This window comes from Castor canadensis, chromosome 12 (genome assembly GCF_047511655.1).
Source record: "Castor canadensis chromosome 12, mCasCan1.hap1v2, whole genome shotgun sequence".
Lineage (NCBI taxonomy): Eukaryota > Metazoa > Chordata > Mammalia > Rodentia > Castoridae > Castor > Castor canadensis.
The window spans coordinates 28490535-28513830 of record NC_133397.1 but is presented as its reverse complement, the minus strand read 5'-3'; the positions used below and the strand labels follow the sequence as shown (position 1 = coordinate 28513830).

General features: G+C 40.0%; 1 protein-coding gene and 1 non-coding gene across 3 annotated transcripts; one reads left to right on the top strand and one right to left on the bottom strand.

Moving 5' to 3' along the window:
* Window positions 1-1553: 1553 nt before the first annotated feature.
* Window positions 1554-1738, bottom strand: LOC141415133 (U2 spliceosomal RNA). Its single transcript, XR_012440154.1, has one exon. It is a non-coding gene; the product is annotated as a U2 spliceosomal RNA (small nuclear RNA).
* A 5634-nt stretch (window positions 1739-7372) lies between these two features.
* Window positions 7373-21965, top strand: Fam98a (family with sequence similarity 98 member A). Of its 2 annotated transcripts, XM_020176075.2 has the most exons (8): window positions 7373-7540; window positions 11307-11455; window positions 13731-13865; window positions 17262-17446; window positions 18447-18527; window positions 19524-19640; window positions 19919-20086; window positions 20175-21965. In XM_020176075.2, exons 1-8 carry the CDS (start codon window positions 7488-7490, stop codon window positions 20838-20840), a joined length of 1554 nt encoding a protein of 517 aa, XP_020031664.2. In that variant the 5' UTR covers window positions 7373-7487; the 3' UTR covers window positions 20841-21965. The 2 variants fall into 2 exon arrangements, with proteins under 2 accessions (XP_020031664.2, XP_073905598.1); XM_074049497.1 differs by lacking the exons at window positions 7373-7540; window positions 11307-11455; window positions 17262-17446.
* The last annotated feature ends 1331 nt before the right edge of the window (window positions 21966-23296 follow it).

The window sequence follows — 23296 nt, the reverse complement described above, 5'->3', positions numbered from 1 at the left end:
TACAGGCATGAGCCACTGGCAGCAAACCCATCAAGGTATTAACCAACTAAAGTTTGTTGGGAGCCTTCAGTCTACTGCAAAGGAGCAAGCTGGATGCCACTGTGGGGCTCTGAGAATTCTTATCTCTTATTGAGATTCTAGTTACAAAGTCTTTGAGGTTATCCTCACTGATCCATTCCATAAAGCTATCAGAAATCCTGACACCCGGAGGATCACCACACTAGTCCACAAGCATAGGGAGATGCCTGGGCTGACGTATTCAGGGCCCAGGAGTCATGGCCTTGGAAAGGGCCACAAGTTCGAATACACTATTGTTGGTTCTTACTGTGCAACTTGGAAAAAATGCAATACTCTCTAACTACACCATTACTGTCATCAAAAAAAAGTTTGTAAAATTTGTATCACTAGACAATTTAGGATGGTCATGTGTGTAAAGGTATTGTCTGCTTATTAAAACTAGAATGCTTTGTCAAGTTATGACCATCAAGGTGCAGTAATATGGAAAGACTGAAGTTGATGGTGTATCTTGTTTCTAGTAAGATAAACTTTGCCAGTGGCTCACACCATAACTCTAGCTTCTTAGGAGGCTGAGACCCAGAGGATAACAGTTCGAGGCCAGTCTGAGCAAATAGTTCCTGAAACTCCATCTCCAAAATGACCAGAACAAAATGAACTAGAAGTGTGACTCAAGCAGTAAAGTGCCTGTTTTTGCAAGTGTGAAGCCCTGAGTTCAAACCCTAGTCCCACCCAAAAAATACCAAAAAGATTAACTTTGTCATTGCTTTATTTTATCAGGTAGTCAAACTATCATAGCTGATAGTTTATCCGGCTATGTAGCTTAGTAGGTGCAAAATAAATTATTTCAAGTGGGGGAATGCCAGGTGCTGGTGGTCACACATAATAATCCTAGCTACTCAGGAGGCAGAGATCAGGAGGATGGCGATTTGAGGCCAATCCCAGGCAAAAAGTTTGTGAGCCCCTATCTTGAAAATACCCAATGCAAAAAATGGCTTGCAGAGTAGCTTAAGTGGTAGAGTGCTACCTGCATAGCAAGCATGAGGCCCTGAGTTCAAACCCCAATACTGCAAAAAAGAAAGGAAGGAAGGAAGAAGGAAAAGAGAAGAGTGGGACGGGGAGGAATACAATGCATGAAAGAGGAGCAAGGTGTGTTAAATGAACAGTAGATACTTCATGTGACAGTTTAGATGAGGAGAAAGGAGGAGAGGCCAATGAGAGATAGCGTAGAAGAAGTGATCGCATGCTTATGAGGTCAAAGACTAAAAGGAATAAGAAATCTCAAACTCACAAGAGAGCAAGTGAATTGCTGGGATACATACATATGATGCTGTGTGCGTGCCTGAACCTGGAAACCAGAGACTCATGCTCAGTCTAGAAGGAGCAGCCTACTCAACTCAAGCCAGTTTTTGTTTCATGGGCAATTGTTACAGAGGCCTGGGCCAGAGGCCTGATTCTGGGGTGCCACCGGACCAGGACCAGGCTCAGGAATGGCCATTCCTTCCACTGACTAAAGAGGAGACAAGTGGTGGTGAAGCAAGGAGTGCACTGTTGCTGGAGGTACTGCAACACCAAGTCCATGCGTGGAGTGCACGGAGCAAGCTCCTGTTCCATCTCCCCAAAATCCCTTTCATACATTGTCTTTGGGTGGAGGATGAATCAGATGTTAAACTGATAAGAATAGATACTATACTCGATCTTAGCCAAAAGAGGGACAAGCAATAGAATCAGTGCTTTCAACAAAAGCAGCCTCTACGTCCCTGTTACACAATAACCAAGTAATGCCAGTTAGCTGATTTTTTTTCCCCAAGAAAAGCCAGAAACCCAGTTTTTTAGAAAAATAATTCCAGTTTTTCAAATGTGAACTCAAAATTAAATGCTCCTCCTCCTCCTCCTCTCCCTCGTCCTTGTCCTCTTCCTCCTCCTTCTTCTTTTTGGTGGTTACTTGGGTATGAATTCAGGGCCTCCTATGCTCTACCACTTGAGCCATGCCCCAGTCTTCTTTTGCTTTTTTAGGTTAGTTTTCAAGTAGGATTTTACTTTTTGCCCCAGGCTACCTCAGACTGCAATCCTCCTACTATGGCCTCCCTTGTAACTGGGACCATAGGCACGCCACCATGCCTAGGTGATTTGTTGAAATGGTGTCTCACTGTTGGTTCAGACTGGCTTTGAACCTCCATCCTTCCAATCTCTGCCTCCTAAGTAGCTAGGATTATAGTGAGCCTCTGGTGCCGGGCTTGACTTACTTTCTTAATAAAAGTTATAACACGGTATTAGTGAATGAACAAGTGATGATTTCCCTGAATTTATTAATCTTTGATTTCTAATACAGATTGTTACCTTAAATGGAGGTGGCTGACAGGAGATTTTTTAAAATATGTATTATTATTTAATTTTATAATACCTTTTCTGCAATTATAAAAAAAAATACCTTCAAATACTACTTTTTGGTACTTGCCTAGCATGCCCAAGGCCTTGGGTTTGATCCTCAGAACCAAAAGAAAAATAAATCAAGTTAAGAGATTTTCATCTCTATGGTGTCTACTGGGAATCTTTCACATTTTACTTGGAAGTTGATTTTGTTTACATTGTAACCTCTGAAGACCTCATTCAAGCCAGTTTGATAGAATGAAAGGAAGAAGGATCTGGTGGGTAGAGGCTCTGTTGTTTGCCTCAGGTCTAACACTTAGGGTGGTCTTATGGTTGAAGAGCATGTTTGAGAGATGGTGAGCTAGATAATTCCTTGTCACCAGTGCTCTTGTGAAGAGGCACAACCAAATGTGCCACCATAAGATCTTTTCTAATCCTGGGGACCATTCCTCCAAGGGTACCCTTCTGGAGTGAGCATGGTGGTACACACTTATAATCCTAGTAATGGGAAGATAAGGCAGAGGAATCTTGAGTCCTAGGCCAGCCTGGCCTACATAGTGAGACCCTATCTCCAACAAATTTTAAAAAGTAAAAATAAATGTAAATAAATAATAAAATTCTCGGAGGGCGCTGGTGGCTCACACCTGTCAGGGGTATCAAGGCTTGAAGCCAGCCTGGGCAAATAGTTCTCAAGACCCTATCCCGAAAAACCCTTCACAAAAAAAATAGGGCCAGTGGAGTGGCTCAAGGTGATGGCCCTGAGTTCAAGCCCCAGTACCGCAAAACAAAATAAATAAATAAAATAAAATTCGCCTGCTATCTATCTCTGAGGAGGACTGGTTAGTATCTGTATGCTTTTTCATTTCTTTTTTTTTTTTTTTTTTTTTTTGGTGGTTCTGCAGTTTGAACTCAGGACCTCACACTTGCCAGGCAGGCACCAACCTTTCTGTGTTGGGTATTTTTGAGATAGGGTCTTGCAAATTATTTTGCCCGGGCTAGCCTCCAACCGTGATCCTCCAGAACTCTGCCTCCCAATTAGGTAGGATTACAGAAGTGAACCACCTGTGCTGGCACACCCCTGCTCTATGTTTCTTATTGTAACAAATTTAGAGGCTTAAAACAATACAAATTATCTTCTAGTTTTGAAGGTCACACTTCTGAAATGAGTTTCAAAAAGGCACAAATCTGCATTCCTTGTGGAGTCTGCAGGGGAGAATGTGTAGTCTTCCCTCTTCTCTTTCTGGAGGCTGCCCTCTATCCTGGCCTGTGGTCCCCATTAGTCCTCAAAGCCAGCAATCACAGCACTCCAAACTCCACTTCCTTGTCATTTTCCTCTGACTCTCACCACTTATCTCTCTCTTTCACTTGTGATTACATTGGGCCTCCCTCAATAATCCAAAATACTCTCCCTATCTCAAAATCCTTAATTGAATCACACCTGCAAAGTTCCTCTTTCCATGAAAACCAACACATTCACAGGCTCTGAGCATGCAAATATCTCAGGGTTGGAGGGTGGTCGGTATTCTGTCTACCACACTGCTCTCCCTAAAGGAGAAGCCATGAATAATCTTAAAGCCTGGCCCTGGGTTGGTGGAGTGGCTCAAGTGGTAGAGCATCTGCATAGCAAGTGTGAGGCCCTAAGTTCAAACCCCAGGGCCACCAAAAGAAAAAAAACAAAAACAAAAAAACCCACCCTTTCTTGATTCATCTTGAAAAGCTTAAACAGAAATCATTTTCATACTTATGAAAAACATATAGGGGAAAATTAAAAACTGATTTCAGTTTTAAGGAATGCTTTTTATGTCATAAACTTAAAAATTGTAAGTGAAATTTTGAAGTATGCAATAGTTAAAATTTTGTGCAGCTGAGATTTTTAAGAAAATTACTTTTAAGGTTTGGAGGTATGGTTCAAGTGATAGAGCACCTGCCTAGTAAGCCCAAGGCCCTGAGTTCAAACTCCTGTTCTGTCAAAAGAAAAAGAAAAGCCAGGCATTGGTGGTTCACACCTGTAACTTTGGGAGCTGAGATCTGGAGGATCGAGTTTCAAAGCCAGCCTGGGCACCGTACTTCCTGAGACCCCCCATCTCCAAAATAACCAGAGCAAAATGAACTGTAGGTGCAGCTTGAGCAGTAGAGTGGCCTGCTTTGCAAGCGTGAAGCCCTGAGTTCAAATCCCAGTCCCACCAAAGGAAAAAAAATGAAAAATACAGAAATACAAAAAGTTACTCACAAAATCCATACAAGCTCAGCCCTTGCTTTAACACTGAGCTACACTCTGGCCCTGACTAGTTTTTTTTTTTTGGAGGCAGGGTCTCGTGAAGTTGCCTAGGCTGACCTAGGCTGACCTTCAACTCCTAACTCAGTCTCCTGAGCAGCTGGGACTATAGGTACGTCCCACTGTGTCTGGCTAGGGGGTAATTCTTAAAAATTTATTAGCATATAATATTTATACAGGGGGATACACTGTGATATCTACATATGTGCTTAAAATATATCTTAGTCAGATTTATCCCCTTCATCATGCTCCTTCTTCCTCCTTCCCCCCTTCTTAGAACAATTTCAATAGGTTTCATTCTTCTATTTTCATATGTGGATACAAAATACATCCCCCTTATCCACCCTCATTCCCCTTTTCCTTATGCCCACCCACCTCCCCCTGGTACCTACCCTTGGAAAAGACCTATTTTACCCTTCTGCCTTTCATTTTTTTTTAAGTGTTTATTGACATCTGAGGGGGTTTCTGCCTTGGTACTTCAGGCCTGTATGTATCCTGCTTTAATCAAATTACCTCCCCCCCCATTACTCACTCATTCTCTATGACCATGCTGTAGGAGGCAATTTTTATAACAGCAGTGGGGTAGGTATAAACTCTAACATAACAATCAGCATAGAGTGGTTTCTATGTGTTGATTGAACAGTCATCTAAAATTTTTAAATTTCCTTCTCAAATACAAAATAATTTTCTGAAGATTAGAAGCCTTTACATTTTTAATGAATTTGTCTTTAGAACATGGAGAAAATAAGAACAACCATAGATTTGTTCATGCTGCTCATGAAATACAAGCTTGTATATACTGCTAAGAAAGTCTTTTTCAGCTTGCTTAGTGAAAAAAACTTTTTTTCTTAAATATTGCATGTAGAATTGAACCTTACTTTTATATTATTAAAGAACTCTTTTTCAAATAATTTATTGAGCTTGGTTAGTATGTTTTCTTAGCCCTGGAAACTTCTACACAGTGCTGGAAAGTTTAAGAATATCTTGCCTATGTTTTAACTGAGGATGAAGCAGGGAGGGAGGAAGGAAGGGAAGGAGGAAGGGAGGGAGGGAGGGAGGGAGGAAGGAAGGAAGGAAGGAAGGAAGGAAGGAAGGAAGGAAGGAAGGAAGGAAGGAAGGAAGGAAGGAAGGAAGGAAGGAAGGAAGGAAGGAAAGAAGGAAGGAGGAAGGAAGGAAGGAAGGAAAGAAGGAAGGAAAAAGTGAGTCAAGTTGGGTGCAGCAGTGTGAGTGTTGTCCCAGCTACCTGGGAGGCTGAGTCAGAAGGATCGCCAAGATTGAGGCCAGTCCTGGAAACATTGGGAGATCCTCAATCAAAAACAAGAAAAGAAAAAGTGAGTCAAGAATAACGTCTGTTTTTCGAAATAGATTTTGTATTAAGCATTACTTTTTATTTATCACCTTAGCAACCCTATAATAAAAATTTCATTGTTATTGTAATAGGATAATTATATACAATGTATACAAGCTCATACAAATTCAACTAGCTAAATTTTCTTGTCTTTTCATATTCTGCTTATAAATTCTTATTTGAATAGTCAAATAAGAAAGAATATGGATTCAAATATGAATCTGTTCCAAAATCCAGTTCCTAATAGTGGGTCTTAAGATCTTCCACAGCTCATTAAACTACTGAGCCTTAAGTGTCCGCATCTGCAAAATACAAGTGATATTTACACGGCCGTTATTAGACCTGCATCCTTCGGTGGGCCAAGGGAATAATAAGTTAAACACACATTAGGTACATCATAATCTCCCAATTCACAGGATGTAAAATAAGGGCTTAAAAATGTATTACTGAGGATAGGGAACAAATATCCATTAGATGTGACATTGTTTGAGAACTGCAAAGTAGAATCTGGCAGCAATGTGAAACTTTAATTAAATGCCTACACAATATAATTGTATGCCAATTTATGGTTAAATATAATTTTCTCAATATGCTATCACTTTGAAAACATCTTTCTCGTGTTTCTAAGCACATAATCAATAACTGCTCCCCCCCACAAATCAAAACCGATTGTGAACTGAGTATTACACCCAAGCACATAGTGTCAAAATCAATTGTATTGCAGCCAAAAAAGTTTCTTAACTGTCTAAACTGCATGAATTTAAAAGTATTCGATTGATACTGATATGGAGTTAAACTCCCGTCTCCTTAAAACGAGATGCTTAGTGTCTGGGATGGGCTCAAGATGTCAGGTGCACAACTTTCTGATTCCATTGGTGCCAAAGGAAAGGCGACTGCTCTGTAACCATGAGCTTCACCTCATACAATCAAGGAAAACAAATGGCACTTAATCTTCCATTCTCGGTGCTTGGCCGGTGTAACCTAAGCCCGGGTCATTTTTCATGACCCAGGTGAACCTACATCGTGCCACACGTTGCAGGGCTGCACCTGGTTTCCTCTCCAGCAGGCACAGACCCAATTCCCACCGCCTATAACCACCGAATCCTGACACCAGCTCCCAGCAAGCTCCTCCCCCTCCCGCCTCGCCCAAAGCTGTGCACATGCGCACATAGGGAGCTCTCCACTGAGGGGGTCCCCGAACCCAGCTGCCACGCAGCCTCCTCCTGCCCTTCTTCGGGCTCTGGCTTCACTATTCAATAGTACGCGTGCGGAGACGTGTGCGGCCCGGCAATCCCTCAACAGGCGGGGTGGGCGGGGGGCGGGACCATCTGCTTGCGCACGCTCGGCACATGCGCAGTGCAGAGGCCAAGGCGCCAGCTGCCGACTTGGAAGTTCCGGGAAGGGAGCGCATGCGCGAATGTACGCGTTGCCGGCGAAGAGGGGAGCCTGACGACTCGGAAATTTGAATACCACAGTAGCATGGAGTGTGACCTCATGGAGACTGACATCTTGGAGTCGTTGGAAGATCTAGGGTAAGACTGCCAGGGCACGGGTCTCCCAAAATTCACACTGCAGACTCCCTGGGAACTCTTTGCGCCCCAGTCTGAGACACCTGCCTTTCCACGCCGCACCCCGTGGCTCCTGCTGTCGCTTCCCGCTGGCCCCGGGACCCCCAGTGCCACGTCCACTGCCTGCCCCGCCGGCTCCGGTCTTCGAGTCCCGACGCCCTTCCAGCCCAGGGCTCCCGATAGCCGAGTTGCCCGCAGCGTGTCATTGTCTGGGCTCTGGTTCCCACCCACCCCCCACTTCTTGTGCCCATTCCCCTGCCCTACCCCCACTCCAGGGGTTGCCAAAGTTGACTGTCTGTTTTCCTACTTGTCCTCCAAATTTCCTACCCCCGCCTTAAGCCTCTACTCATACCCCGCCCCACTTGTCTCAAAAAATCTCCTTTGCCCAGTCATCTCTCTGGATGCACCCATGCCACATGTCTGGGTGCATCCGTTCCTCCAGCTATCTCAATCGTGCACCTAACCTATCATCACCTCTCTAGGGACCACCACCCCCACCACACACCCACACACACATACACACCCACACACACACACACTGGCAGTGTCCCCTGACTCCCATACTGCCTGATTGAGCCCATTAGCCCAAGGCTCATCTTTAACCACCAAGGATCCACATAGCGTTTTTGCATTTTCTGCCCTTCTGACAGTTACCCACCCATAATTGATCACTGTCTAGAACTTGGAAATAGGGCTTATTTCATTGGGCCACCCAGATCAATGTACTCTGTTAAACTTGAGAACTTGGAACCTCTTGGCTAAATGTGGTTCCAGAAACAAATTGTGTGATTAAGTATTTGCTGACAAGTAACCATGTCCAAAAAAAAGTACAGATTTAGCTAGCCCTGTTTACCTATAACTAGTCCTTTGTCAAAACTTTCCCTTAGGCTTTTTTTTCCTTGACATGGAAGCTCTTTAATACAAACCTTTGTCAGAAAAGGGCACCTTGCGGGTTCCCTGAGTCTGCCCACTTAAATAACTTAGAGATTTCAGTTTTGGAGAAAGGAAGCAGTGGTGCTTATCTTTTCTTTGTTAAAGTGAATTGCCATTGTTCTTTTCTTTGAAACTTGTTATGAATGTTTGCAAATATTCCAGACTTTGCGGGGAGGGGGGAAATATTTCCAGACTATCTCTTTCATTAAGACGTGTAAGTGTCGCATTCTGCAAAGTGGCTCTTTGTAGTGTACATCTGGGACTGAGTTGCTTGCTCCCATGTAAAGCCATTCATTCAGTGAACATTTTTGAGGGACACTTGTTCTGTGGCACTGTTGGGGTACAGGATGAGGTGGGAGAAAGATACATGTGATAACAGTATTCCCTGAGGAGCACTGAGGAGGGTTTCTTTACTGGAAAAGGAAATGAAGTCCTAAGACCTCCTGGAGGAAGGGACACTTGGACAAGGTGGAGTGGCCCATGCGGTAAGAGTGCCTGTCTGTCAAGTGTGAGGCCTTGAGTTCAAACCCCAGTGTTGCCAAAAAAAAAAAAAAAAGTGACACTTACTTAAGGTTAGTGTGGAAGGAGAGGAGGGAGTGTAGTCATTGCCTGTGGATAAAGGTCACTCCACAAGTGGCCCTTGCCATGAAGTTACTTCTCTTTAGTGTTCTCTTACCACTTCTCTGAGCTACTGGAAAAGTAGTTATGACTGAAATAATTGTAATCAAATAAATAATTGAGTTGTGTTGTAATGTATGCCATAGGATTTTCTGAAAACTGTTGTAAATTTTAACTTAATTTGATAGCATTCAGATATTAAAAAGTGAGCCTTAATTGGTTCACATGCACTTTTAAAGGGCTCACTGAAAACTTACAGCTGAATGACTGTCTTTTACTTCTGGAACACAGTAGGAATTCAGTAACCACTTGTTGGACTAAATGTGAAACACAAGGAGAATATTTGTAGACCTCATCTTTATTACAATTGTAGTAATATGTGGTTTTGTAATCTAGATGCCAGACTATTGTAATCTCAGATTTTTTCCATTCTATTTCATGTTAGCGATATAAGCCACCTTCTCTTGGTGGCTCCAGGGTTTGAACTCATGGCCCCATGCTTGGTAGGCAGGCACTCTTTAACACTTAAGCCACACCCCCAGCCATTCTTTTGTGATGGGAGTAGTTAGAATTACAGGCGTGAGGCACATCTTAAAGGGATTGAGAATCGTTTCTCTGAACACACACCTCTAAACATCCCATTATCTTAAGCATGTTTAATGTATCACTATAATAGTGTTCTTAAATGAGTATTTTATTTAAAAGAATATAATCTGAACAATATATATTTTAAGATTACTGACTTTATTTTTTGGGATGAGGTCTTACTAAAGTGCCCAGGCTGACCTTGAATTTGAGCGCCTTTGAAGTAATTGTAGGCATGTCACCACCATGCTCACTCCCTAAGGCTACTTTGAGTAGCAAAATCTTAAATTCTAGAAGTTAGGTCATCGGAGGTCATTATTACTATCATCAGCATTTGAAATTTTTTTCAATGTTTCCTAAAAACTATATTAGAATTACTTACAAAGGATTAGGATGCAGTTACTTAGTTAGTCTTGACAGTTCTCTGGTACTAGTACAGTATGTCTTATTAGTCTTAGCTATCATTAATATAGAAAAAGGAAATAAATGATTAATTGGAAAGTTTTTTCAAAGGAAGTCACTGGAAACCTAACCTAATTGATTTCTGGGAAAAATGTCTAGAGAAGATAACTTAAGTTTTGGGGTTTTTCTATTTGTTTGCAGCCCTGCGGATTAAGCTCAGGGCCAGCCTTGCACTTGCTAGGCAGAGGCTCTACCACTTGAGAAACAACCCCAGCCCAGTAACTTAAGTTTTACTTCTAAAAGAGTTATAGTATCATTAGCTATCACTTGTTAATCTGGCTTTAATACTCAGTTCAGTTACAGTAAAAAAAAAAAAAAAAAAAAACCTTTGAACAATAAGAGCTTTTAGTAAAGAAATTGACATTGTTTAGTGATATATAGAATTAAATATTAACATGTTTTTTGAAGGGTTGAAATGCAGTTACCATTTGAGTGTTTTTGTTTTTATTAGTTGCACTAGGGTTTGAACTCAGGGCCTCATGCTTGCTAGGCAGGCGTTTTTACTGCTTGAGTCATTCCACCAGCCCTTTTTCATGATGGGTTTTTTTTTCCCGAGATAGGGTCTCGGGAACTATTTGCTTCAAACCCAATCCTGAAATCTGCCTCAAGGGTAGCTAGGATTACAGGGATGAGCCACCATTTGGCTGTTTTGTTACTGTTTTGGTTTGGGGGAAAGGGTTTTTGTTGTTGTTGTTTGCTTGGTTTTGTTTTTCTTGAGACAGGGTCTTGGTTATGCAGTCCAAGTTGGCCTAGAATTTGCTTTGTAGACCAGGCTGTACTCAAATTCATGGTCTTCCTGGTTCTGTATTCCAAGTGCCACCATGCTGTTTGTTTTATTTTTTATTGAGACAGAATCTCACTGTGTACCCCAAGTTGGCTTTGAACTAATAATTCTTCTGCCTCAGACTACCAAGTGCTGAGATTACAGACATGCAGCACCATTCCTAGCTTGACTTATTTTTTTAATAGTTCAGTACAGTTCTAGATTTTGTTTATATTTGCAAGTTTAAAAATTGGCTATCATACTTTTTTTAAATTATTGCTTAATCATATAAACAATACATAGATGTATTTTACCTGTAATATATTAGGTGTGATTTTATATTCTGAAATGTAATTTCCTATTCAACAGTTACAAGGGCCCATTGTTGGATGATGGCGCGCTCTCTCAGGCAGTCTCTGCTGGAGCCAGTTCCCCTGAGTTTACCAAACTCTGTGCCTGGCTGGTGTCTGAATTAAGAGTACTCTGTAAACTTGAGGAAAATGTGCAAGCAACTAACAGTGAGTAAACATCCACTTTTATTTTAAAAGTAAAATTGGGGTATTGTCAAAAGGAGATTTATAAGTACTAAAGCTAAAATTTCAAGTTTTTTGTAAATGTAAAGAAAAATGTTATGAAAGAGCCCAGATAGTTTTTTCCTTCATTGTTTTTAGAGATAAGGCGATTCAGAAGTTTAAAAAACAAAACATAGGCATGCAACTATAAAAAAATGATAGAGGCTAAAAGGACCCTGTTGCTGAAATACAGAAAAATGGAATATATAAACTTCCCATGTTTTATTATGTTTTGTTTTTTTGAGGTAGGGTCTTAAACTCATGATGTTTCTGCCTTAGCCTCCCAAGTTCTGGGGTTGCAGGCATATGCCATCACACATGGCTAACTTTTTGTATTTTGTAAAACGTGAGTTGTGAGATCCTAGATTAGTGGCTAGAACTGGAAATTGGAATGTTTTTCTTCTTTCAGCAGCATTATAGGGCTGTGAGCTGTTTCATATTTGCCATTTTTAATGACACCTTAGCACTAGTTTGCAACAAAAGTTTGGAACCTGATACCCCACTGTCTGGTTCCTTCCTGCCATAGGTTAATCTCTAATATAGGAGACAAACAAAAATTCCCATCCGTAGGGAAAACTATACACATAATCCTTTTCTCCCCACATATAATCCTATTCGAAGAGCTCATTCTCTTTCTTCTTAGTGTATTTAATGTGTACATGTTATTGCATCCAGTTCTAATTTGTGTGTGCATGGGCACTACACTGGGCTACACCCTAGCTCAAGTCTGATAATTATAATTACTTAAGAAAGTCCAGGGTAGTAATGGTGATAGCAGAGCTTACGTTCATTGAGTACTTACTATGTTCTGAGCAGTGTATATGTGTTAAATCATTTAGCCCTCGGGGCAACCCTATGAGGCAGGTTTTATTACTCACCATACGTTCAAGGCAAAAGCCCAAAGAAGCTAAATATATTGCCGAGGTCATACCACCTATAACTGGTAAAGACAGATGGCAGCCAGGAGCCAAGTTCAGGAGCTAGAGCTTAACCATCCTGCTAAATAGCAGTCTGGACCTAGTATGTCAGAAAATGTGCAGGAACCTTTGAAAACTTGTTTTTAACTTATAGTCCCTTTGTTCAAGTGAAACACAGAAGCCAGCACAGAAAACAGATAAGAACGTGCAGCAGCTGTTCTGCTTGATATACAGAGGGGGTGCCTTTGCCAAACTGCATCCTCATCCTCCCTAGCTGCCTGTAAGGAAGCTCTGTGGAATTCCAGGCTGCATAGACTACAGTTGACAAGACACTGTTAATGCTGTCTTCTCGTTTCACCTCATCTTCCCAACTACCTTGACTGAGTTTAGTGGAACCCTAGGGTTCACAAGTCACAGTTTGGTAGTACAGTTCTTGTTTTACAAATGAAAAGACGGGAATTGGGACTTTCAAGTGACACTCAACTTTTGCCAATTTCTACCCCTCTATGCTACTTGAATCGAGAACAATCAGAATAGTATGGAAGAGAGCATTCCCTCTCCCTTGGCTCACCTAATGAATTGCAGACTGTTTTACATGTTATGGGAATATAGAGCTGTAAGTCAAGTCTGCTGCCTTCAAATTTGGCCTAATCAGTATATGAGGTGTAAATGAAACAACTGAAGATTAGTGCAGTGATGAAATGCTTCCCTTTGTAGTCCACAAAGGGAGGAAATCAATGAGCACTGAGTATGTAGGGAAGGCTTCCTCAAGGAGCAACACCCCGGGCTTTGATAGATGAGTGGGATTTACTACAGGAGAAGAGAGTATCGAGCATATCAATCACAGGAAATAACTTAAATGAGGGCTCAGATGCGGAAATGAGACTGGCCTGGCACAAACTGAGAGGATATTTGTGGAGGTAGGCCATCGGTAATTGAAACTGAAGGTGCTAGAAAGGGCAGACAAGAGCAGCTGTGAAAAATCTTTAAAAGCAGACAGTAATCACCTTAGATGAAATATAAATTAGAAGCCATGAAGGATTTTTAGGTAAGGGAATAACCTAATAAACACAGGTAAGAAATTCTGCAGTAGTGTGAGAAAGGCTGAATTAGAATTTATTTAGAAGGAATTTATTTAGAAGGAACTAAAGGGGTGTTCCAGTACTGCAACCAGTTAGCACAGTTAGCATAGAAGGAACTAAAGTTAGCAAAACCTATTAAAAATTTCAGTTTATACGTATTATTTATGCTAATGGGAAAACAAGCAGTGTTATTAAGTAAGATTATTATTTTACTTTTAAAAGGTCCAAGTGAAGCTGAAGAGTTCCAGCTTGAGGTGAGTGGGCTGCTAGGGGAGATGAACTGCCCGTATCTTTCCCTGACATCTGGGGATGTGACCAAGCGCCTGCTCATTCAGAAAAACTGCCTCCTTCTGCTCAGTAAGTTCATGGCTACTAGCATGTAGCTGTTACTTTCTGTTTATGCTTTTCATGACTAATAAACCGCTTGTTCTTTTATTTCGTTTCATTATGGATTTAATTCAAATGCTATTTACTTTAAAGGGCACATTAAATTTCTGACTTAGGAGCTGATGGTGGGCATGTGCACTGTAGCACTGTTGTTTTTATATGCTGCTCTTTTGTCATTCCACCTTTGATGGCACTCAAGCTGTTGTGCTCCGCCTGATGTAACCAGTGGTGGTGTTAGAGTATTGTTCAAGTGTGTGATTGCTAAAGTTTTGCGTTCTAGACTACAAGCACATTTTTAAATGTATATTAATTGTATAAAAATGTTTCATTGTGATTACTTCCATAATGCATATTATGTCATATAACGTACTTTGATGAATTTCACCCCCTCTGTTACTCTTTCTTCCTCCTGTCCCCCTTTTTCAAACAGCTTTTAAGGGGTTCACTATTCTATTTTCACACATGTGCATGAAGTACTTGAATCATACTCAACCCCCACTTCATCCTCCCCTTTCAGTCTCCCCACTCCTGCTGGTTCCCACCCCAACCTAGAAGCACATTTTTAAATAGACTGGGAGGTAGTATAGAGATGTTTATGAGGTTTCTTTACAATTAATTTCTTTGAGGAGAGTAAGCACTCATTAGATACAGTTAATGGTAATGTAATTATTTACTTTGATACTTCTTTGTGTCTTGGTAGTTGGGGGTTTGGGTTTTGTTTATGAATATTCTGGAATAGTACTTGGCTGGTTGTTGTACTTTCTGATCTTTCTGGGAAATAAATTTTGATGAAAAGTTTTTTCCTTTGATGTTTTTTTTACCAATGATTCTTTTTCTCTTTACCCTAAAAAACAGTAAGTAGACTCACAAATTTTATCGCCTTGTATAAAACTTTCTGTAAACACAGCCAATAGTCTTAACTCAAAATTTCTGTAGCATTCTGAAACACATCTATTGCTACATATAGTTCTTATACATTCATTCAATATCCTTCAGGTTATATAATTTCAGCAATGGCTCCACTGCCATGTACTCCACTGGCTCTTCCTCTGGAACATTGCTTATCCTTAACAGTAAGAGTTGGCATTTAGACTCTGTTATCTACATAGGACTGTAACAGCTGCGTGGAATACTTGGTAATGACCCTGAATGGCTCATAGTTTGGCCTTTTTAGCACCAATGTTTACAAAAGCCACTTTAAATGTAAATCTTTATAGGTTGCTTTTTAACTCTTCCTGTTACTTAAACAGACAGCACTGAAATTATTTTGGACTCAGGTCACAGACTTTATTTTTAACAGGGTAGTACCTCAAAAAGCTTTTCAAGAGTATACAACTATGTCCTACTCAACTAAATGAAAAGTCGACTGAAGGGGTCACTCTTAAATTCTTCATACATGTACACTATTTCCCTCCTCTTTATCTTTGCCTCTGCTGTTTCCCCTTTCTAAAATGTTCTCAGCTTGTAACCTCTCTGTCATTTTAGTGTGCCGTACACATACCCACTGCTGCTCTGTGTGATGATTTCTCATCTTTCCCAGTGTCAGTTGTCACATCTTGACGCTATAAGTTTATTTCTTCCAGAATCTCACTAATTTGAATCTTTTAGCATATTGTACTTTGGGGGAGAAGTAAATAAACCTCATTAGAATTGTTAGAAAATAGAATAGTCTTTGAGTGAGTGGTAGAAGCTCTCTCGTGGATCCGGTTAAGGACTGTTTTGCTTGTTCACTGGCTTTTTATGGTTCTCAGCTTATTTCCTGTAGGTAAGTTAAGTCAGATTTGAGTTCCTAACAGATGAAGAGCTAGTCATCTTTTTTTGGAGGGGGAATATTTTTATTCTTAATTAGATTGTCAGTAGAGATAATCTTTTTGTTTGCTTTTTTAATAGAATCTCTAGCACCTTTCCTAGTACCTTGAACACAATTGCAGTTAAAGTTTTTTCATGGTGATTATATTGGTTAATTAATTTTGTGAATGCCTGAACAATGCTGTCCCAAATTTAGAGAACTAGTTTATTAAATCATGCAGTATATGATTTTCTAGAACAAGGGTTGGCAATTTTTTTTTCTTTAAGAGCCAGATAGTAAATATTTCTGGCTGAGCAGGCCAATAAGATTCAGTGACAGCTACCCAACTCTGCTGTTGTAGCAGGAAGGCGGCCACAGAATCTGTAATGGAATGAGTGTGGCAGTGTGCCACACAACAACAGAGGTTATTTACGTAACTGTGGGGTTTTACTGTTTTGATAATGCGTAAGTACAATTTGCTTTATGGATCATGTTAAGATTTTATCAAACACATTTAGAATGACTTTTGCAAAATTTTGGCTGTTTTTATTGTTTTAGAAACAGGATTTGGCAGCTTTACAGAAATGATTTGCCAAAATTATGGTCCCCATGTTCCTGGACTTTCCCTTGAGGATAGTAAATTCATTATTCAAGTTGATCACTCTTGTATTTCTAATAGGACTTAAGGGCCTAGAAAATATCTTTTCCCCAAATTACTCTCTTTACATTATCAGGAGGATCTCACTTTGCCATATAACCTGATATCCTAAGGTTCATATTATATTTGTCTTTCTAAAAATCGAAATGTCCTTGGGGGAAGGTTCAAGAAATGTAATTGAATATTTAGAGTTTCTACTGAATTACCTGAAACATTGTGACCATCATTATACCTGGTTGAAACCAACATACACAGTATGATACTGACACGAAGGGAGTTCTGCAAAGAAGTAATGTAAAAGTTGTGTTATTTGTGGGGGAGTGAGGTTAAGAAAGTGGGGGCCAGGGCACCTTGAGAAGAATAAAGATGGAAGAGTTTTCTTTAAAACAGCCAGAGGATAGCATAGGTTATTGGAGACATGGAAAAGGCACTTTGGGGAGTTTTGTGCCTTTCCACTTCTCCTGTAAGTTAAACTTAGAGGGAAAGGTAGTTGTATCACTGGTACTCACAAGTGATGAGAAGTTAAAAATCTGTATACTTTTTAACTGTCACTAAAAATTGGCCACTTGTTACCTTTGAAAACTTTTTAACAGATGCCAACCCCTGTTCTGGAGGTTCCTTATAGTAGAATGCACGAATCAGAATCTTTAGCTGTGATCTACTTTGATCCTCTGGTTTCAAAGAATTGCGTATTTTTAAATTAACTTTTAAACATTATATATTGGTTAAATACCTGAATTACATAACCATTTTATATGTTGCATCATTTACAGGTAAAAGTGGTTTTCCTTTCTTGTTTTTAATCCATTCTTGCAGCTTTAAAAGTTACATATCATTAGGTCTATAGAGTTGTGACTCCAGACTTTGACTATTAACTATAGTTGTATCTCATTTTGAAATCTTATTTTGTTTACTTCAGCATACCTCATCTCAGAACTAGAAGCTGCCAGAATGCTCTGTGTGAATGCTCCTCCAAAAAAAGCTCAAGAAGGAGGCGGTAGTGAGGTCTTTCAAGAGTTGAAAGGCATATGTATTGCTCTAGGAATGTCCAAACCTCCAGCCAATATAACTATGTTCCAATTCTTCAGCGGGATTGAGAAAAAAGTAAGACCTTTAGTACCAGATTGTAGTGTATTAAAGGCATAGTCCTACATTTGTTTGAAATGAAACACTAAGTTTATTTCTCTTAATGGGAGCCTAATGTGCATATTAATAAGTAATTGTTACTAAATGAGTTTGGGGTTTTAAATCCTAGATGCCTTAAAGAGAAATTAGTGTTTTAGTGTTTCTTAAAACCTACTAGCATGTTTCTTTATCAAAAAGGAAACTACACTTTGGTTTAAAAGCTGAAGTAAGCTAAACATAATATAAAAAGAATTAAGAGATAAGTCCTTTTAAAATTATCTTATCATTGAACTTTGATGCAGTTTTTATGGTCTTTATCATTAAATTATTACTACCCTCTTCCCCATGGACTGGACAGAAAAGGATGTTGATCGTTTGTTCTTTAATCCAGTCACTTCGGGTCTATATGTTCCAATTAGCAGACTAGATTTGCTAACTGCTAATATAATCTAGTATGTGAAAATAAACTAGCATTGTTTTTATACCACGCATTTCCAACAGTTAAGGTACTTTTATATAATTGATTAGGAACAAGCAATTTTACAAAAAAATGAATGCGTAAAAGAGAATGGTATTTGTCATAGCAGTTATTTCCTATGTGTGTATCTGCTGGACTCTAAGAATCGGTACATTTGCAGAGTGGGGTAGATCGGCTGAGCACGCAGGGACGCAGCAGTGTATCTATAGTCCATATTTTCTGTGTGTTCATTCATCCATTCAGCAGATGCCCACTGAGTGCCCGCTGTGGTCAGGCACTGTTCTAAGTCCAGTGAAGGATCATGCTTCTGTAGGCACTGAGGAGTGGGACAAGTGAGTGTCTCCATTTCATGGGTCTTTGCACTTACGTTTCAAAGCATCCTCCACCTTTGCCTCTGTCAGCAGTCTTCTTTTGATGATGATGATGGGAATTGGGAAGATGAAGAAGTTATGTTTACTTTTAGATTTTTTTTTTATTCATTTATTTATGTTTTTGTGTCAGTTAAAGGAAACATTAGCAAAAGTTCCACCTAATCATGTGGGAAAGCCTTTACTGAAGAAGCCTATGGGACCAGCCCACTGGGTGAGTAGTGATCCTCTGAGTGAATTTTGTAAGGAGCCATCTAGCTATTTCATGATTTTTATGTCAACGCTTATATATTTGTATAAGATTAGAAGCACTTGCTTGGCAGTGGTAGCTGTAATCATAGCTACTTGAGAGGCTGAGATCAGGAGAATCATTGTTAGAGGCCAGCCCATGCAAATAGTTCCCAAGCACCCCATCTCCAAAATAACCAAAGTGAAATTGGACTGGCAGTGTAGTTCAATCAGTAGGGTGCCTGCTTTGCAAGTCAAAGCCATGAGTTCAAACCACAGTCTCACTAAAAAAGAAAAGATTCGAAGCACTTATCTCATAATTTGTAAGTATTTCACAAGATAATTAATTATATTAATAATAGTAAATTGAAGTTCAATGTGATACATGTTTCCAGTTGCCAAATGGAAGCAAGCCAAAAACTTCATTGGGCTGATTTGAGCTTCCCACTGTGAATTGTGGGAAAGCTAAACAAGAATTTTGTACTTTAACATATTGTTTATCATGTTTGGAGACTTAACTTTTTTTTGCCTCTCTTATTTCACTAACCATTAATATATTAACAGTTGGTACAGGCGTGGTGGCTCAAGCCTATAATCATAGCTAGGAGGTAGAGATGGACAGGCAGAGAGAAGATGGTTGGTTCCAAGCAAAAATTCCCCGAGACCTCATCTCAACCAATAAAAGCTGGGCATGGTGGTATACGCCTGTCATCCCAGGCAGAAGTAGGATTATAGTCCAGGACTATGGGCATGACTCAAGATGTAGAGCACCTGCCTAGCAAGCGTGAGGTCCTGAGTTCAACCCGCAGTACCACTCCACCCAAAAGTGTGTGCGTGTGTGCTATATTGCCAATTGCAAAGGACTATGTGTGTTAAATACTGGGGAGTCTATTATGAAGGAAACAGACCATAGTTTCTGTCCTTTAGGAGCAGGGGATCAAGGAGATTTAAATTCTAACTACTCTTTTTAATTTTGCTTCAGGAAAAGATAGAAGCAATTAACCAAGCCATAGCCAATGAATACGAAGTCCGGAGAAAGCTGCTAATAAAACGTTTGGATGTCACTGTGCAGTCCTTTGGGTGGTCTGACAGAGCTAAGGTACATATTCAATAATTGTTTATGGATGTGATCTGTAGGCATCTGAAGGAAATGCTCCACTCCACCCCAGCCCCGTCTTCAGTCCTTGCTATATTGACAGTTCTGGAAACTGTACTTATATAAGACAGCTCTTGACTAGGCAGGAGCAGTGTTGAGTACATCATTTTTCTACCACTTGGAGCCTAGTAAATTCTATTATCAGATCTATAACTTATTTAATATGAGTGTTTCTTGTGCATTTTGAAAATTGACATGTTTTTGAACACTTTTTTCAACAGAGTCAGACAGAAAAATTAGCCAAGGTTTACCAGCCGAAGCGTTCAGTCTTATCTCCTAAAAGTACTATCTCCGTTGCCCATCTTTTGGCTGCAAGACAAGACTTGTCAAAGATTTTAAGGACAAGCAGTGGTTCTATAAGAGAAAAGACTGCCTGTGCTATCAATAAGGTGATTAGAGAACCTTTAATTTTCTTTCAAACACATTTATCTTTGCTTATAAAGTAAGATAGTTTAAAATATCTTTCTTATTCCATAGGTGTTGATGGGCAGGGTGCCTGATAGAGGTGGTAGACCCAATGAAATTGAACCTCCACCCCCAGAGATGCCACCATGGCAGAAAAGGCAAGATGGCCCCCAACAGCAAACAGGAAGCCGAGGAGGAGGGAGAGGTGGTTATGAACATTCCTCATATGGAGGAGGACGAGGAGGTCATGAACAAGGAGGAGGGAGAGGTGGACGTGGTGGCTATGACCATGGTGGCCGAGGGGGGGGACGAGGAAATAAACATCAAGGAGGATGGACAGATGGAGGGAGTGGAGGAGGAGGTAGCTACCAAGATGGTGGTTATCGAGATTCAGGTTTCCAGCCAGGCGGCTATCATGGTGGCCACAGCAGTGGTTATCAAGGCGGTGGCTATGGTGGCTTCCAAACATCTTCATATACAGGAAGTGGATTCCAGGGTGGTGGATACCAGCAGGACAATAGATACCAAGATGGTGGGCACCATGGTGATCGAGGTGGTGGTCGCGGCGGGAGAGGTGGTCGTGGAGGCCGGGGTGGACGTGGAGGGCAGGGAGGAGGGTGGGGAGGAAGGGGAAGCCAGACTTACCACCAAGGAGGTCAGTTTGAACAGCACTTCCAGCATGGAGGCTACCAGTATAATCAGTCTGGATTTGGACAGGGAAGACATTATACCAGTTGAGGCTACAGAACCCTACATTTTGCTAGAGCTCAAATAATAGAAACTTAGTTCCAGAATCCTGAATCTATTTTAAATTAATATGAGACCACAGGTGGCAGGCAGATTCCTGCTTGGCATAAGCATTTGTAGGCATTCATTTGATCTGTTGTTTTCTTTTTCTTTTTTTTTTAAACACTTACATAATACTGTTTATTTAAGAAACACATCTCTCTTCCTTTCTATGAAAAAAAAATTTAAGGTCGTTAAAATTGTCTTTAATTGATCACTAGACTAATTTCACAGTCAGAACATACATACTGCTTTTTTGAAGAAATTACTTGAATAAAGTAGTTTTCAACATGCAGTTTTGAAAGTGAGGATTCACTTAGTCTTTTTTTACATTTACAACTGGGAACCTTCCTCATACTAACAATCCACTCATGTGCTTTGAGTGAATTGTCCTAATGTCTATTTTTCAAGCACAGTTCTGCCCCGATTGACATTTTAAAAAACTTTAGAGAGGTTGTGCCACATTTGCTTCGTGATAGACCTATTAAAGTGAGTTCCTATTAAATGAGCTCTTCTGCATATAGCACATCCAGTAGCCTTATTCTGTTGATGGAATACTGTACCATATGCTCAACTCTGAAACCTTGAACACGGCCAAAATCCATAAAGACTATAAAAGCAAACTAAGTTGTGAACCTATAGTACCTGTAGGCATTTAGTTAAGTATAGCAACTCAAACTGACCTGCATCCATCCAAAACAAGTTCTTCCTTAGACCTCATTTTTACTTGAAATCTGCTAGAAGAAACAGCAAACCAAAATTTGTTTTATGCACGAGTTAATACCACTAGCTCAGCAAATACAAGTTAGTTTGCTTTAGGCAGAAGACTCTCTTTGTAATGGAAGAAATGCACTACACAGTAAGCTAGAGTTTTCCTTAGTGCAGGAGGCCCTTTACTATTGCTGCAGAAAACAAAAGCCTGGCTGAGTTGATGTTTTCCATTCTCCTTTACCGAAATCTACGTGACATGATGCTTCTTGCTGGGTTTTTGTATCCTTAAACATTGTGAAGCTGTGAAAGAAAATGGCTGGAGGTGTGCTTTGTGTGAAAGGTGAGCAATAAAGTATCTGTGTGTTCTCTCTTGGGTTTGAGTTTTATTTTAGCTACTTTTTGATACTAAATTGTTCTGGATGCTTGCTTCAAGCTAATGAGCCAAGGCTTTTATTCCCAAAGACTCTTGAGAATTTCCTCAAAACCTGCTTTATATTAAAACATTTTTTCCTAAAACTTGAAACAAATTGAAAAATGGCCATTTCTGAACTTACCTTTTATATAACAATATGGCTAGAAAAACCTCACTGCATAACTCTGGCCACCAGGTGTAGCTGTTACTACATGTACTAGGTAAAGAGAAATAAACCTTTCTACTCTTGTAGAGGGTTTTATTTCCTTTCTCCATTCTTCCTAAAAATGATAGACATTTTTCTTAAAAGGAAGTGAACTAAAAATATGAATATGCTTATTAAAGGAGAAGTTGTGTCTTTCTACTAAATGGAGCTTTGAAAAATGTCTTACCATTAAATCTACTTACTATTAAGTTATTTATTTTTTGGCAGGACTAGAGTTTGAAGTCAGGGCCTCACACTTGCTAGACAGGTGCTCTACCTCTTGAGCCCCTCCACCAGCCCTTCTACTTACTATTAAGAAAAGAACAGATAGCAAAAACTATCTTTGAAAGTCCATTTTGGTTCTTTTGTTAATTTTACCTGTTTTTTTTTTTCAGCTAGCATTTGCCATTCTAAAACATTCAGAATGTTTCATCATTAGAGTTGTCGTAAGCATTGTGAGAGTATGATACTAAATATATTTAGTCTGTATGGAGTTCTTTGAAGTAAAGTTATCCTGGTTTGGTATCTTGAATCTTTCACAGGTCAGCATTTGCTTTATTCACTTGTATAGCCTGTGATTCCACAGCATATCTCTCGAATTTACTTCTTCCTTTTGACAAATGTAAGTTTGACTTATTTTTACAGAAATATGGCTCTGAGATTTGCATCCTCACTGTCTGCTTCAGACTAGATGGTCTCTCAACATTGTGAAGCCCTAAGCTCAGATTAACTTCTCTAGAAATAAATATTTCAAACCACCAGTTTGTTATTTTCAATATATGAAGGTTCTTAGATTTTGTATACAGAATGCTTCTTTGATCAGACACATGTTCTGGTTGGTTGTTTTTGAGATGGATTCTCAATGTGTTATGCAGGCTTCATTCAAACCCCTGGATACAGGTGATCTTCCTGCCTCAGCCTCCTGAATAGCCGGAACTACAGGCACGCACCATCACATCTGGCTTCATCTTACACACATTAGTAAACTGAACTACTTAATCACTCCTGCGGCCTACTGGAGTAGGGAATGTGGGAATTTCTTGGAGAAATAGTAAGATTTTAGGAGGGACTTTTATAAAT